This window comes from Acipenser ruthenus, chromosome 10 (assembly GCF_902713425.1).
Source record: "Acipenser ruthenus chromosome 10, fAciRut3.2 maternal haplotype, whole genome shotgun sequence".
Classification (NCBI taxonomy): domain Eukaryota; kingdom Metazoa; phylum Chordata; class Actinopteri; order Acipenseriformes; family Acipenseridae; genus Acipenser; species Acipenser ruthenus.
Window position 1 is genome coordinate 581,358 of NC_081198.1, and position 17,540 is coordinate 598,897.

Sequence of the window (17,540 nt, forward strand, 5' to 3'; positions counted from 1 at the left end):
AAATAAACTCGTCCTGTCCCGTGGGCTCTGTCTCAAAGCCTTGTCTCCCCAGATTGGCAGCGCCTACGGTACACGCTAACCAGGATTTACTGAAAGTGTAACAGAGGTCTCGTTGAGAAACAACTTCATTGCATTTTGTGCAGACTGTGGGTTTGAGAAGCTCGGAGTCCTGGACCAGCATGGGAGGCAGGAGGGGTTTGAGTTGTTCAGTGGTTGCTGGGTTGTGGTGTGAATGATTGCTGTTTAAACCAAGGGGCTGACCCTAGCTGCCTCGGGGCTGTCACACTAAAACACATCTAGTCCAGAGTCACAGACCTGTCAGTTGCAGCTCAAAAAAACCCCAGCATACAGCCCCAACTTTATTGAAAAACTGTGGTCTAAGCAGTCAGTTCACAGTTACCTGCAGAGGTACTTAGAGGGTGTAATGAAAGGTATTCAAGCTGACAACAGCTGCACTGTTGGGCTGGTAATGTCATTAATAAAGGCTTTCTTATAACCTTGTATGCAGAAAGCATAACAAGCCTGACCATGATTTAACTCTGGTGGAAATTAGTTGTAAATGAATTTCCCCTTGCTTTTTGTTTTATTTATACAGCAGAAGTATTTTGGTCAAGCACAGCCAGTGTGATTTAACCACTAGTTTCAAAAGGACGAAAATCAGTTTAACCTGAAAAAAAGTATGTACAAATGCAACCATAGAAATGAGACAATATTAAAGTTAAGGCTGCCAAGCATGCTTGAATTATAGGACAAAAGTATTTTGGATTAGGCTACTATAAAACAAACTCATGCAACTGTTCCACCAGTTTCTCCTTTACCAATACAGAAACACGCTGCCACTGCACAACCAGAGGTCTCTCTCGCAATGCTCAATTATTATTATTATTATTATTATTATTATTATTATTATTATTGTTGTATGTGAAGAATGACTGTCTCTACCCTCTTTTTAGGAGTATAAAAAAATATGTGCAGTAAAAACAAAAAACAGAAACTTGACAGGGTGAAAGATAAGAATGAAGAAATAAACTAGGGAGTGTGGGAGCACGACATGAGTTTCCAGTCGAGACCTGCAAGAGGCTTTCCATTAAAACAGCAGAAGAGGAAGTCCCCTGCCCATTCAATACCCTTTCCGACGTGTATACAATCATCCCTTGTTTCAGAGTCGGGTTCTTTTTCAGGAACTCGAGGAGGAGTTTATTTTTGTCTCCTCCAGGATCAGTTTAAGCAGTAATGACATCAGAGGCGGTCCAAACTCTCAACCCCCCCACCCCCCCTCTTGTGCTTTAGCTTTTTAAAAGGAGAAAAAAAGAAACAAACACTGTTACCAAGAAACCCTGCTCAGCCCTTCAGTAGCGGCTCCTGTCCTGCACAGAGTAAGGCGCCTGTAGAGAACAATGTCAGCATAACTGAGTGAATGCCCAGAGCCACGTCTGGATCTCTGCAGTGCAGAGTGTCGCTGGTTTGTGGTGGATTAGAGCTCTCCACTTTGTACGGATAAACGCTATGCAACCCTGAAACACTGCGCTTTACTGGATTGTGACAGTATGGGACCAGCAAATAAACATCACAGAAGCAGTCTGCATTGTGAAATCAAAACAGAAGAGAAATAAATTGGCCGAACGGACAGGTTTGTATCAATTTGCTTTGATTTTCTATTCATATTAAAAGTGCTTGTTTTATATAAAAAGAGCACTTATATTTGGTTGAAATATGTATGCTGGGTTAAATAATAAACATCCATTCTCATTTCTGACCTGCAGTGCTGAACAGTCCTGTTTATAACAGTCTGCATATAAAAGGGAGCCAGGCCAATAATGCCAATGCACAGATGGATCTTTTAATGGAATTACTTCCCAATTCCAGAAACAGGATTCCTATTTTAAAAGAACAGTATGAAGGAGTAGGGAGGGCAGTAAGCGATTTATTAACATTAGCAACTGTGTTTTGTTTTGTCTAAATATATTTTAGAAATTATAAAAGGGTAACAATAAAAAAAAAAATAATGAACTGCTTACTCCCATGTCTTAGTGCGATTGATCGTATCTTTGTAGTTTTGCTTTCAAAATAAAATATAAACCCTTAGTGCTGGATATTTAGGGACTAGTTCTACAGCAATGGCCAGTGCAGATTCCCAGACATTCTAAACTACTAGTGGCACACAATACTGAAGAGTGTGTTTTTAAATGTAATATTGCAAGTTTCTACACAATGCTGTATCTATCTAAGACTGGTAAAGATACAGGAGGCATTGCGGCCTGGATTTCCCCTCTCAGGCAGGAGCAGCTGTGCAGCTTTGTTGAGAACGGAACTCTCTAGAACTCTAAACACAACGTATGGTCTGCGTTTTGTTTGTAGTTTCATTTATTTGTTAAGATAACCAGGACCCGCACGCAGTTACACAGTTTCATTTTCTTCATCCCTCATTATGTTGTTGTTTGAGAATTCTCATCTTTCAATATGTATTCTTTAAATTGAAGTAAGACATTCTAAACAGCTTTATAAACAAGACATAAAAAGTTTAGTTTTAAACTATTTGATTACCAATAATTGAACCTGTTGGGTACAACTTTCTTCTGATTTTATTAACAGCGCATGCTTTGTGTTTTCAACTTGAATATCTGATTGTCCTGTTAGGGTCCTTAATGTGCAACCCAACAATGACTCTCAGAAATAGAAGCACAAATGTGACATTTGCTGCATTCTCTGCAAAAAAAAAAGCCTCCGCAGCAAGATAACTGGAAGCACATGTTGAAAGTATTTTTGTAGCATTCAGTGAAAAATGATTTGCAGGTTTTCACCTTTCCCCTCCAATTATGTACACTTCATTACTGTAGTCCACAAAATGGATAAGAGAGCTTACTGTGCTAACTGTGTCTCTGTTTCACGGCTCAAAGATTTAAATTGAACAGGTACTCTTTATAGTTTCAGACCCAGTCACCCATTCATCTCCATACATATATTATGTCCTATTCACAAACCAGACAGCAGCTGAAATACAGCTCAGGATTCAGTTCCTTCTGTTCTATCCAAGCACCCTGACATTTATCCAGTTATGAATAATTCATTTGACACTGTTTAAATACGACAGCACTCCAGTTCCATCAGTCCCGTGAGCTCTCTTCACATGCTGGAAAGCTTGGAAACTGGTTTGGGGAGGTGCTGCATGTTCTCCTTATAGTAAGTCTGGTTTACACTCATTGTAATTACTGTGCTGGTCTAAAAACCAAGCTGTAAAAATCATGGTCATCCCGCTGGGCATGAACAGCCTTTTGTGTTTAGAAAATGTTAACTAATAAATTTGGTTCTACTGGTTTACCTAGAATTGGCTGAAGTGCGAAGTACAAACACAAATGAGGTCGAAATGCTGTGTAAAAGGACCTCTCTGTGTATAACAGAGAACACAAGCGACTCGTGTCATTAAGGAAGACTTGGCTGAATACATGAACCGCAGATATTTCTGTTACTTTTGTACTTTTCAATACCAAACTAAAAGACCACTGTCAGGCTCTGGGAGTCTTGCCAAGCATAAACAACCTCAATAAAACAGGTTATTTTATTTACTAATTTCAGATTACGAGTAAACTGACAAGACTTGTTGGCGTCCATGTATCTGGAGATTACAGGTTATCATGCCTTATTACACTTCACTGGTAATTGTAAATGCTTCCAATGCTACCTGGTTTTAGTGCAATATTAAAGGATAACACTGCAGAGCTCTCCACTCCTCAGGAGCAGCCACTCATGTGCAGAATGACATTTAAGGGCAGTTTCCATTTTAAGAAACATTCAATTAAATATGCTTTTAATTGAGTTCTAACCAGAGAAAGAAATACTTGAGCTCAGCATACGCTCATGAACTAAATGTGTGTAGACTTCAAAAACACAAACATGGAGCTCTGTTCTTCTGTTATATCCAATGTAACTGCTCCAGATGTTTCCACAAACCCAGGAACGCCATTAGTTAAACATTCAAATTAATACAAATATTTACGTACAAATACTGCTTAGCTTCCGAAGTGCAGCTCGGATTTACTTAGATTTTCTAATTGCTGTATGCTAGCGTTTGCCAGAAAGACTACAGTAGCTCCTTTTATAATGGATAGCGCACAGATTTCTACAACAGATTATCACATCAAACTTAGCCACAAGATACATGATATGTGCATTAAATCAATGTGGATTTAATCCATGCTTCGTTAACTTAATGATGAAGACATTATGAGCATATCTTTAAAACATGCTTTGGGGGGGAAAAAAAAAAATTATATATTATATTATATATATATATATATATATATATATATATATATATATATATATATATATATATATATATATATATATATATACACACACCAATTAACTTGGAAATCCATATTCTTCTATTACTTTGGTAACAAACATCATCTTTACAGCCCACAGTGGCCCGTATCAGTATATTTTTGTTTGTAAGCTAAAGAAAAGAAAAAAATGTAAATGCAATTGAAATGCACCTTTGTGAGGATAACGTTTCAACAATAACACATTGTCACATGTGTGGATAGCAGGTGTGTGTGGGTTTGAAAGCGTTTTACAATGTGATGAATGGAGTTTTTAATCCAGGACGTTTGGACGCACCAGATGTGGATAATATTATATTTAGGGTAACGAAGGGGTGAACCAAACTTAAATACTGACAGCTTGGAATGGAATGAAGGGGTGTGTCACCCCTCTCCCAAAAATAAGTTTAGTTTGGTAACATTTATGAACACCACCAGCTATCCAGTAAATGTTTTTTTAGATGCAGTTTGCTTGTTTTTTTAAATGTTATGTTTGTTTTGTGTTTGTCAGTAATTTGGGCGGTTTTGAGTCTTGTTTGTTTCTCTGTGATCTGCCATGTGCCTGTGCTGCCATCGTTCCTGTGGCTCCTTTCATTTGGACTGTATTAAAGCTCTTCAAAGCAGTTTGCATCATCCGGGCTGGTCGACAGCAATGCAGTAAACAGTCAAGCATCATCCGGGCTGGCTGAGAGCAATGCAGTAAACAGTCAAGCATCATCCGGGCTGGCTGAGAGCAATGCAGTAAACAGTCAAGCATCATCCGGGCTGGCTGAGAGCAATGCAGTAAACAGTCAAGCATCCTTTTTAACCCTTTTTCCTTTTGTGAACGCATCATGCCTGCGTAAAGTTCCTCTTGTTCTTATTCACAGACAGCTCCCAATCTGCTGCTTGTTTTCATCTTGTTTGAAGAGAGTTGGAATTCTACAAATGTAGATGCTTACTAGATTTCACCTCTAAAAAAAAATAAATAATAATACCCATAACAGTCAACCACACGTCATACTAATTACAACAAACAGTGTTGCATATGGCCGAACGTAAAAAAAGACATTATGAAGTCATGCTGTTGGGAAATTTGATCTTTGGCTGCAGGGCAACAGGACTCAATATGGGTTTGGCATGTCTGCGGTCAGCAGTAACAGGTTTGATGGAAGCTTCCTGACCAAGGCGACAGTGTTCCGAGGGGAATGTTGCAAATATCCGGAGGCATACAGTATGCATAAAGAACAGAACTCTTTAATTGTGAATGTATTAACTCTTTGCAGGTACTGGTAGATTATATATATATATATATATATTATATATATATATATATATATATATATATATATAGTACCCAAAGCATAATTAACAAGTACAGAGAAACATCATCTGTAATTGACAAACCCAAGACTGGAAGACCCAAAAAGCTGTCTAACAAGGATGAGCAATACTTGAATATAATATCCTTAAGGTATAGAAAGAAGACAAGCATTGAATTAACACTCCAAGACTAGCAAGTTTCAAAAAGTATTAGTCCTTACGACTAGTACCACCATTTTTTGTTTCTAACCCTGAAGTACATGCGAATGTGGGTGCGTCAGAAAGGGGAATTCAAAGTAACCCCTACTTGGCTAGCACTGAATTTGCAAAATCTGTTAGGACCAAACCATTCAATATATGAGAAGGGGGAGTTAGGGAGTGTTGCACATAGGATTAATAATAATAATGACAGCGTTTTAATCATGTGTGTATTTGTGTATGAAACTGGTGGTGAAAATATGTACAATATTTGTGTATTTATTTATCTTTAATATAAATAGCTGTAAGTCTAGTTGCTTTACAATAATACCTCAATACCTGATTGTCTGAATTTGTAATCAATTGGTACACTTGTTAGCCCTTTCAAATACTGTACCTACTAGTGATAAACTGCGGTTCTGTTGAGTTTATGGGGAAACAGGGACTGCAGGAGGGGTGGTAGTGTTGAGAGAGCGGGGGGGGGGGGGGGGTTGTAGATAATAGCGACCCCTCACTTATAAATATAGCACTACACCACTATATATATATATATCTCTATTCTATATCCATTTCACTGGGAGAACAGCAGCAGAACCAACCATCAATTGAGTTTGTGTGTTAATAGAAATGAGATATAATCCAAGCCTGACAGAATCAGGGAACAGCGCAGCTTCACTGGCCCGGCCTGCCATTGCTGGCTACTACCTGGGCTCAACGGAGGGTTCACGTTGGGTTGTTTTTATGCTGTATGGCTTCCCCTGCCAAGATCCCAAGAATGTACTCCGGATAAATGAAATAAATATCAAATGAAAAACTATGGACTATGCAGCCAATTACAAGAAATATTTACCCTGAGAGAAGCCTTCCACTCTAAATAAACAATGAATCAGTACTTCTCAAAACATGTGCAATGTGGAGGCATTCACCTCTGCATTGTTTATAGTGTAAAAATCTGAATTATCCTGGAGGTCTTAGGCCCGGAGCTGGACGTGCTTCACATTTATTTGGGTTTTGCTGCATGGCAGATCTTCCCACCGCAGTGTGGTCTGAGCTGTCAAACAATTTGTGTGTTCGGAGAGGAAGACCACTGGCCCACATTGACAGAGTCAGACTGGTGCTGAAACGAGCACATCATAACAGCCTGTCTGTGGCTTTTCAGCTCATACTGAGGGGAATTCTCACACAGCGACACCAAGACAGAGGCACATCTGGGGGGGGGGGGGGGGGGGGGGGGGTAGTGGGTGCACATGAGTGAAAGCAAAATACAGAGACTTTCACAAGTGCATTGACTGCATTTAGAAGACACATTTTTGTTTTGATTCAGGTCATTACAAGTTGTTTTCTGGTGACCCACAACATCACACAGATAAATGCCTCCAGCTTGTCTTGATTACAACTGGTTTTGGTTGGGCTTCTTACTTGATCTTTTAGTACAATTGTTTTTTTAAATAGCACATGCAGACATATTAAAAATAAATAAATAAATAAATGACCCAATTAGTAAGCAAATTCTGCATGTTCTTTGGCTAGCAAATACATCTGCTGACTGGTATTCATTTCTCTATTTCAGATTTATAATTCCCCAACTACAGTATATCATTTTGTAAAACAAACAAAAAAAACAAACAAAAAAAAAAAAACAATGAAGCCACTGACATGGACTTTCTTTGCAATATTTTATCTGTCAGCCTGGGTAGAATGCAGAAAACTGCATTTACAAACTAGTGGTGCATCACCACATAGGAGGAACCCCAGGTCAACAGACGAGGAGGAGAGCAATAAGAAATGCTCGTACACCTTCCTGATCCCACAGCAGAAGATCACAGGGCCCATCTGCGCGAACGCCAAGGGGCCAGTGCCTGACAAGGAGCGTGTGACCCGCATGGAGCTGGAGGACCTGAAGGAGATCCTGTCCAAGCAGAAGAGGGAGATTGAGACGGTGCAGCTGGTGGTGGACGTGGACGGAAACATTGTGAACGAGATGAAGCTGCTAAGGAAGGAGAGCCGCAACATGAACTCCAGGGTCACCCAGCTCTACATGCAGCTCCTGCACGAGATCATCCGCAAGAGGGACAACTCCCTGGAGATCTCCCAGCTGGAGAACAAGATCCTCAACGTCACCTCCGAGATGCTCAAGATGGGCAGCCGCTACAAGGAGCTGCAGCAGCGCTACGCGGAGCTGGCTGGGCTGGTCAATAACCAGTCAGTAATCATCACCATGCTGGAGGAGCAGTGCATGCGCACCTACACCAGGAAGGACCTCCCTGCCATGCCTCCTCTGGTGCAGGTGGTGCCCGAGCACATCCCCCCAAACAATCGCTACAGCAGCAGCCTGTACGGCGGCAACGAGATCCAGAGGGACCAGAACCAGGCTTACTCCAGGGACAGGGGGATCCGAATGGACCCATCCCCAACCTCCGTGGCTCTGGGGATCCCCCCTGCACAGGGTACGGCCATCTCCGACGGTAAGCTCATACCACACATGCCCTTTCTGTTAGATGAAACACCACAAGATGCTTTGATCAATCCTGAAGCTCTTTAAACATGCAAATCTATCCTTCTGATTCATTTTAATACCATTATCATTAGATTCACAAGCCCAACAGCTTGCTGGGAGAGGCTGGGTGTAACTGCATGCTGTCTCTCAGTCTGTGCCTCACTGCTGTGCAATGTCTCTACAGCACATTAAAGGGCACATAAGGACCTTCTTTATTTTATTGTGTTACATGTTCCCATGTGTTGCTGCAACTGTTTACGTAAGGTATGCGTATTGTTTTAATGTTTGTTTGTTTTTTTTTACATTTTGACCACTTTTTTAAACTTTAAATTGCATTCCCTGCCTCACGATGGCTTCCCATGTACCAGCATGGACCTCTCAGAACTACATTTCCCATCATCCTTCTGCTCACTGGTAGTTCTGAGAGGTCCATGCAGGTGCATGGGAAGCCATCTTGAGGCAGGGAATGCAATTTAAAGTTTAAAAAAGTGGTCAAAATGTAAAAAAATATATATATATTTAAACAATACATACACCTTACGGAAACAGTTGCAGCAACACATGGGAACATGTAACACAATAAAATAAAAAGGTCCTTATGTGCCCTTTAAGAGACTGTACAAGCTGGAAAAACCCTTTAGTTAATCATTAGCTTCAATAAGTCAAGCATTTCCTTGCGTTAGGCTCCCAAACGCAGCTCCAAAGAAAACTATTGGACTGTCTTTTGGGCCGATGCCCAGCTCTATTCACTGACCTTCAGATTAACACATCTGGAAAGGTACTCAAGGAAAAAAAAACTGGTCATCGTGAAAATATGAAAAGCCACATCTAAAAAGATAAACTACAGAGATGTGTATGTTCTTTTAAAAATGTAAAACCTTTAACCTCACTAGAATTCAATCAGAAGGAAATTCCAAATTTCATTGAAACATTTTAATTATAAAACTGATAGTAGAAGTCAAAGTCATTGAATCTCTTCTTCTATTGCAATGCCAAAAGGCAGAATGTGTTCCAAGTCTAGACTTCTGTTATGTCTGAACTTTTCATAACAGGGAAGAAAAAGAGATCAATTTTGTATTGCATTAATCACTTATTACATCAAGTACCTTAATCTGCTGTGAATTAAACGGTAGAGAATGGGATTCGTCTGACACATACATTTTGTAAAACATGTGCTGAACACCCTCTTGGTTACTCTGCACGCAAGCAGCCTAAAGGCTGGTTCACACTGGGCATACGAACGCGCCACCTCGCGTTCAAATCGTAGACGCTGCGGATGAGTTGGTAGATTTCAACTTCTCAGCGTCAAGTTGGTGACGTCACTTGCGTTCAACCAATCACACGCCTTTCTCTTTCCTTTAGAATTTTACAAGTAAAATACAATTTACCGTTTATATTTGAAATAAATTATACTTGTATTATTGTGTTACATGTTCCCATGTGTTGCTACAATGGTTTCCGTAAGGTGAGTGTTGTTTAAATTATTTTTTTTTGTAGCGGAAAATGTCTAAACTAATAATTAAGCATGTACTGTACCATAAATAAACAGATAAATAATCAGAATTAAAACTAACAGTTCAGGAATTTAAGCCGTGTTTGATGTGTGTTTCATCAGTGTTTACATACAGTGTTTACTGAAAGCGGGATTGTTAAATTGAGCAGGTCAGCTCAACAAAGTCTGAGCGAATGTCAGTGATTTTACCACGAAACTGAATGGGGGCACTGTCAATCACACAATAATTTTTTTAAATTTTTTTGGATCAGCTGTTTATAAAAGAGGCGCTGCGGTTCTACAGTGTATAAGTTAAATGCGGCAGTGTGCACGACTCCCCGAACCTCCAGAAGAGTGTGGTCTTTTTCAAACCAATCAGAATTAACTAACGCAGGGAGAAGATCGCTCACTGAGAACTACAGTCTGCGTGCGTCTATCTGAATCGTATGCCCAGTGTGAACCAGCCTGAATCCCTCCAGTCTGCAACCACTTGATCCCACCAGGATGATATGAAAAACATTCTCCAATCAAGCACGTTACAGTGTGTATGTGTTCCTGTCTGTTTACACCCCCCAACAGCCAACTGTATGTCGTTGCAAAGCCAATCATAGTGAAGAGTTTGATCAAGAGTTGTGAATGAATCACACCAACAAACATGGCTGGTACAGTGCAGCACCTTAGTAACAAGCCAAGCTGATTGCAAAGAGGGGTGCAGTGTTTGTACACTCCACATATCTACTGATTGCAAAGAGGGGTGCAGTGTTTGTACACTCCACATATCTACTGATTGCAAAGAGGGTGCAGTGTTTGTATACTCCACATATCTACTGATTGCAAAGAGGGGTGCAGTGTTTGTACACTCCACATATCTACTGATTGCAAAGAGGGTGCAGTGTTTGTATACTCCACATATCTACTGATTGCAAAGAGGGGTGCAGTGTTTGTATACTCCACATATCTACTGATTGCAAAGAGGGGTGCAGTGTTTGTATACTCCACATATCTACTGATTGCAAAGAGGGGTGCAGTGTTTGTATACTCCACATATCTACTGATTGGAAAGAGGGGTGCAGTGTTTGTATACTCCACATATCTACTGATTGCAAAGAGGGGTGCAGTGTTTGTATACTCCACATATCTACTGATTGCAAAGAGGGGTGCAGTGTTTGTATACTCCACATATCTACTGATTGCAAAGAGGGGTGCAGTGTTTGTATACTCCACATATCTACTGATTGCAAAGAGGGGTGCAGTGTTTGTATACTCCACATATCTACTGATTGCAAAGAGGGGTGCAGTGTTTGTATACTCCACATATCTACTGATTGGAAAGAGGGGTGCAGTGTTTGTATACTCCACATATCTACTGATTGCAAAGAGGGGTGCAGTGTTTGTATACTCCACATATCTACTGATTGGAAAGAGGGGTGCAGTGTTTGTGTACTCCACATATCTACTGATTGGAAAGAGGGGTGCAGTGTTTGTATACTCCACATATCTACTGATTGCAAAGAGGGGTGCAGTGTTTGTATACTCCACATATCTACTGATTGGAAAGAGGGGTACACTGTTTGTATACTCCACATATCTACTGATTGCAAAGAGGGGTGCAGTGTTTGTATACTCCACATATCTACTGATTGGAAAGAGGGGTGCAGTGTTTGTATACTCCACATATCTACTGATTGGAAAGAGGGGTGCAGTGTTTGTATACTCCACATATCTACTGATTGCAAAGAGGGGTGCAGTGTTTGTATACTCCACATATCTACTGATTGCAAAAAGGGGTGCAGTGTTTGTATACTCCACATATCTACTGATTGCAAAGAGGGGTGCAGTGTTTGTACACTCCACATATCTACTGATTGGAAAGAGGGGTGCAGTGTTTGTACACTCCACATATCTACTGATTGCAAAAAGGGGTGCAGTGTTTGTATACTCCACATATCTACTGATTGGAAAGAGGGGTGCAGTGTTTGTATACTCCACATATCTACTGATTGGAAAGAGGGGTGCAGTGTTTGTACACTCCACATATCTACTGATTGCAAAGAGGGGTGCAGTGTTTGTACACTCCACATATCTACTGATTGCAAAAAGGGGTGCAGTGTTTGTATACTCCACATATCTACTGATTGGAAAGAGGGGTGCAGTGTTTGTACACTCCACATATCTACTGATTGGAAAGAGGGGTGCAGTGTTTGTATACTCCACATATCTACTGATTGCAAAGAGGGGTGCAGTGTTTGTATACTCCACATATCTACTGATTGCAAAGAGGGTGCAGTGTTTGTATACTCCACATATCTACTGATTGCAAAGAGGGGTGCAGTGTTTGTATACTCCACATATCTACTGATTGCAAAGAGGGGTGCAGTGTTTGTATACTCCACATATCTACTGATTGGAAAGAGGGGTGCAGTGTTTGTATACTCCACATATCTACTGATTGGAAAGAGGGGTGCAGTGTTTGTATACTCCACATATCTACTGATTGCAAAGAGGGGTGCAGTGTTTGTATACTCCACATATCTACTGATTGCAAAGAGGGGTGCAGTGTTTGTATACTCCACATATCTACTGATTGGAAAGAGGGGTGCAGTGTTTGTATACTCCACATATCTACTCCATCCAGGGGGCTCAAGCGCAGACTGACCGTGTGTTTCTTCTACATTTCCTTTGGCTCACTTTCAAACACAAAATCACAAGCAGGATAGCATGAAGAGAAATAACCTCTAAAGCAAAAGAGTAAATCACCCCACCATCTCTTACTTACCAAAGGTAGTATTAATTCAATGAGATTGCTTGTGAAAGTACTCCCCCTGCAGATACGAGCTGAGAACACATCGTATTTAGTCAACTATGAACAAGTGCTGGCACTGAGCTCTAGTTCCTGCCTTTCGTGTTAGTATTCCAGAGGGAAGCTGAGCATTTCCCAAATACAAATGAAGAGAGCACACAGCGAGAACTAGTGTCAACATTTCTCCATTCTTCTCAAAATAACGGGCTAACGAATATTACTGGCTTCACAAAAGTCTTGAACATGGTTTCTTTATAGCATGGACACTTTTTCTGAAGTATTGTTTATTTAATTACTGGTGGCTGCAGTGCTTGTCTTTCTGAAGCCCTTTCTCCATGTCCTGCAGGCCCTTTTAAAGACTGTTACCATGTCCGTAAGGCTGGCTATACAACCAGTGGGATCTATCTGATCAAACCTGACAACAGTGATGGTGTGATGCAGGTGTGGTGTGAGCACGGACTGGACAATGGGGGCTGGACAGTCATCCAGCGCAGGATGGACGGCTCAGTCAACTTCTTCAGGAACTGGGACAATTACAAGGTAAATGTATACCTCCTCCCTGTCATGTGTAACACTGCTCTATACTGTCATGAAAAAAGTCAACTAACAATACTACACAGACATTATGATACCAGAAAAACCCACTGTGTTACATCAGTACGAACCACCTACTTCAAGTCAGAAAACTACACAGGCTGAGAAATCAGATTGGGGGGGGGGGGGGGGGATTCTGATTTTTATTTTCTTTTAGTGGTTATTGTGGTTTCTTCATAACACCCACGCAACTTCCCATGTGTGCAATGTAAAGCGAAAGACTTGCAATGGCAAATTGTGTTTTTTAAAAAGCAAAAAATAAATAAATAAATAAATAAATAAATAAATAAATAAATAAATAATGATAAACTAGCCTGGACAAAATACAAAAAGTAAATACAATCCGACTATTTAGCCTAAACAGACGGTCTGCCCTGCAATCAACCTGTTAAAGCACTGTGCTTAGTGTTTCAGGAAGTAAGCCATATCAAATGTGCGAAAACAAGAAGACAAACAAATTTAAAAATCACCATTTTAGCAAGTTAAATACATTCTACTACTGAGACTCAAATAACTGTTTGTATGTACAATTACTACCAAAGTGGGCAATGTTTCTGGGGTTTGTTAGGGGAACGAGGACTAAGCATTGACCAGTAAAGCCACTGTGTGAGGGTGGGATCATTTGCACATTTCCTGCTAGCCTTCTGCAGTGTTAAATCCTCCTGATTCCCTGACGAAGTCACAGCGAGCCTCTAATGTATATAAATGAGAAAATTAGCAGACAATCTGTTTTATTCTCTGACCCTGGAGTTAAGAGACTCATGCTATACTGTGAAGGACATTTAGCAGTATTTACTGGATCACATTTTTATGAGACCATGAAAAAAAAAACCTCATTTTCAGTTTCTAGCATGTCAAATAAATACATTCTGGAACGATAACACGTTAAATAGTAGCCTGTGCAGATTTGTCATGTAGACAGATTACTTAAAGTTTCCATAGCTTCTCAAAAGTCTGTGACCTTCCTTTTGTGAATGATTCCATTATTAATCATCAATGACGGAGTGGTTTAGAACAGAACATGGACAGGAATATGCCAAACCATAATTGTGAAAATTAAAAACAGCATGTGCTGATCACTGAAACATTTATCTCAACACTCGAAGTTTCTAAACAAAGGGGAACACCTATTGAAAACGATACCAAAACACTTTAAAAAGGCTACAAGAAAGAGGTCACGTTGGCTCGGGAACAGTATGATCTAACCCTCTACAGACCAGTCACTGCAGATCACAATTGGAGCGTTAGCCCTACTGCAGAACCAAAATATACTAAAGTGATAATTGGGTGCCTGTGTGTTACACTGAAGACCACATTAAATACCCAATACTAAATATGTAAGATAAATGAATCATTTCACAACAAGTTTAACTTCCAGATATTGTACAGTACTACTAAGCATTTATTTCCTTTTAGAAAGGGTTTGGTAACATCGACAATGAATACTGGCTGGGTCTGGAGAATATCTACAACCTGGCGAAGCAGGGGAGCTACAGGCTGCTGATCGAGCTGGAGGACTGGACAGACAAGAAGGTGTACGCCGAGTACAGCAGCTTCCACCTGGAGCCCGAGAGCGATTTCTATCGGCTGCGACTGGGCACGTACCAAGGGAACGCCGGGGACTCGCTCATGTGGCACAATGGCAAGCAGTTCACCACGCTGGACAGAGACAAGGACGCTTTCTCAGGTAAAAACACATCAGCCCCTGTTAGCCTAATACCCAGGATCATGCTGTAGAAGACTATGTTGTAAGTAACCTCTATGTATTCGGGTTTGCTCATTTAATACCACACCCCTAACGTTTCTCTGGTTTCCTTGTCTCTAGGTAACTGTGCCCATTTCCACAAGGGCGGCTGGTGGTACAACTCGTGTGCGCAGTCCAATCTAAACGGGGTGTGGTACCGTGGTGGGCACTACCGCAGCAAGTTCCAGGACGGGATCTACTGGGCAGAGTACCGAGGGGGGTCCTACTCCCTCAGGGAGGTTCAAATGATGCTCCGACCCATTGACTGAAGAGTGGAGACTATCCAACAGCATCAGATTGCCAAAATAATACCCCCCTTCCCTTCCTTCCTCTATACATATTTTATATAAGCACAACCCTCTTCAAAAAAATATTAATTAAAAGTATCCTCCTGATGGAAATGTTATACATTTGGATTACTGTTTCAGAGAGAGAACTTCATTCAGGCCACAAGCTATTCTGCTGGAAGCAAAGAGACTGGCTTTTGCTCATTATCACACTAACCCATACTCCCACCCAGGGCTGGGTACTGTGGAGCCTCCGTGAGGACCAGCGTTCTGCTAGAGGAAATGACAAACACACACACTGAGAGATTCCTTCATGCTTGTAACATGCTTTTCAAAAAGATTAAAACACCTGTAATTCATCCTAGGAACGAAATAGGTTGGGGGAAAAAATGTGCATTTGATGTTTGTTTTTTTATATTCAAGTACCTTAAAACCACAAACCACATGTCTAATATTTAAATAAAATAAAATAATAAAGGTTTTATCCCAAACAATGTTCTGCACTTTCAACTATACTATGCTAGCCTTGGTATGTAAATATATTTGGCCTGGTTTGTAATGCTTGCAGTCGTCCCTATTGAGTTATTTATCAGTCATGCTTGATTGTGTTTGTACTGTTCCGGTGATGTTGTAAATTGTGTAAATGTTGTTTACAGCAAATTGTACTTTCCAACCCAGTCACAGCACCCCCCGTCGCCTCCCGCATCACAAGCAAGCCAGAGACCCCACAGACAGGAGATGGACGGAAATGCCAACTCTGCCTCCACATACAATCACAAAATAAAAGATTTTTAAATGACGAAAATCCCATTTCTTCATTCTGTTCTTTTGGGGGTGCTATGAAATTAAACCTTTGCACGATACAGTTTGGTATTACTTTCTTCTCTTTGTAAAAACAATATGTATGAGACCTCAAATCAATGTGTGCCTCCTATAGAAATGAATCAATGTAAACAGCAACACACAGTATTAAAGATACCAAAGTGACCCCCCTGGTGTTAGTCATGCATGTGAATTGACCCATTACCTTAAAGCCATTGTCTGCACCACAGAAATGTTCCTGGGCTGGACATGGCCAGCAAACAAGTACACTAAGCCTTACACAAACAAAAAAGTTAATTATGCAGCTACAGCCAAAGTACTGAAAAGACTGTGCAAACTGAATTAGGTGTACACTGTTGAACACTTTGCATTTTAGTATCTGACTGCACTCAACAACAGGAAGCAATCATTCCATACCAACAGGTTCAGGTCACGCATACTTGTTTTTGGAATTATACAATGCAGTAATACTAGGAGGAATATGCTGTACAGCCAAAGTACCACTGTGCAGCAGACAACCAGCAAGCAACACATTGACTTAATCCAGAGGGGCACAGGTGGAAAGCAAAACCACTTTAAATGGATTTAGAGTACAAGTACTGACAGGTTTATCTAAATGGAAATAAATCAAGTAACATGTATTCTATTGCAAACATTTGAACTTTTTTTTTAAATATAAAAATACTAAAAAAAACTAAAATGTGTTTGTTAGTATTTCTACATCCAGCACTAGTGAGTGCGTATAAGTTACAGATGATAATAAAAATAAAAGTCCAATAAATTCCATGAAGACTACGAAGGGAGAACATTGGATTTTAGGAGGCATGTGCACAGTGTTCCAAAGAAACAGCAGATTCCAATTAAGGTCTTGACATTGTGCTACTAGTTTAGAGAGAATGAGCGACAGGAAATACAAATACCTCAGTTAGGTATGGGGTTTAATTCATCCAATAAAAACAGAGCTCTAGTGAATCTTCTACTTCTCCCAGGAGTTACTACAGGGAATGTAACATTAGCTTAATTTGTCAAATCTGGACAATGTATTTTAGAAGTTGCAAAAACATTGCATGCCTAGGAGGCACTTACTTATTTTAACCTTAACAATGTTTTGTGGCTGCAAAGGATTTGTGCTCAGAACTGCTTCCAGATACAAGTGTTTCTAATCAATATCAAATCAACCTGCCTGCAAACCATAAATACTGGCTTTTATTCTTCAGTTATGACTCTAATATCTAAACTTCTGCCTTTCAATATTTTTCCCCTGGTGTAACCTTGGATGCTGCAATCAATATCATTTGAAGTTACAGCAGTATTTCCATTCGGAACGAGCTTCCCAGATGCAGTGCACAGTAGGGGTTTGGAAGAGGAGCGCAAGTCCACACCAAGAGCCAGGGAACTTCTTTAAACTAAGAGAGGTCTGTCACAACAGAGACTAGAAGATTCCAGGGACTTTTTGCGACAATTCACCCGCTACCGAATCCG

At 40.5% G+C, this 17,540-nt stretch overlaps 2 protein-coding genes across 3 annotated transcripts in view; one reads left to right on the forward strand and one right to left on the reverse strand.

Moving 5' to 3' along the window:
* LOC117402461 (ras-specific guanine nucleotide-releasing factor RalGPS2) overlaps positions 1–17,540 on the reverse strand; it is a 69,066-nt gene that overhangs the window by 14,123 nt on the left and 37,403 nt on the right. The gene's annotated exons all lie outside the window — the stretch shown is intronic.
* Positions 1,303–16,587, forward strand: LOC117402469 (angiopoietin-related protein 1). The gene is made up of 5 exons (XM_034003633.3): positions 1,303–1,630; positions 7,393–8,287; positions 12,958–13,151; positions 14,622–14,892; positions 15,031–16,587. The coding sequence occupies exons 2-5, from the start codon at positions 7,465–7,467 to the stop codon at positions 15,216–15,218; spliced, it is 1,476 nt and encodes a 491-aa protein (XP_033859524.1). The 5' UTR covers positions 1,303–1,630; positions 7,393–7,464; the 3' UTR covers positions 15,219–16,587.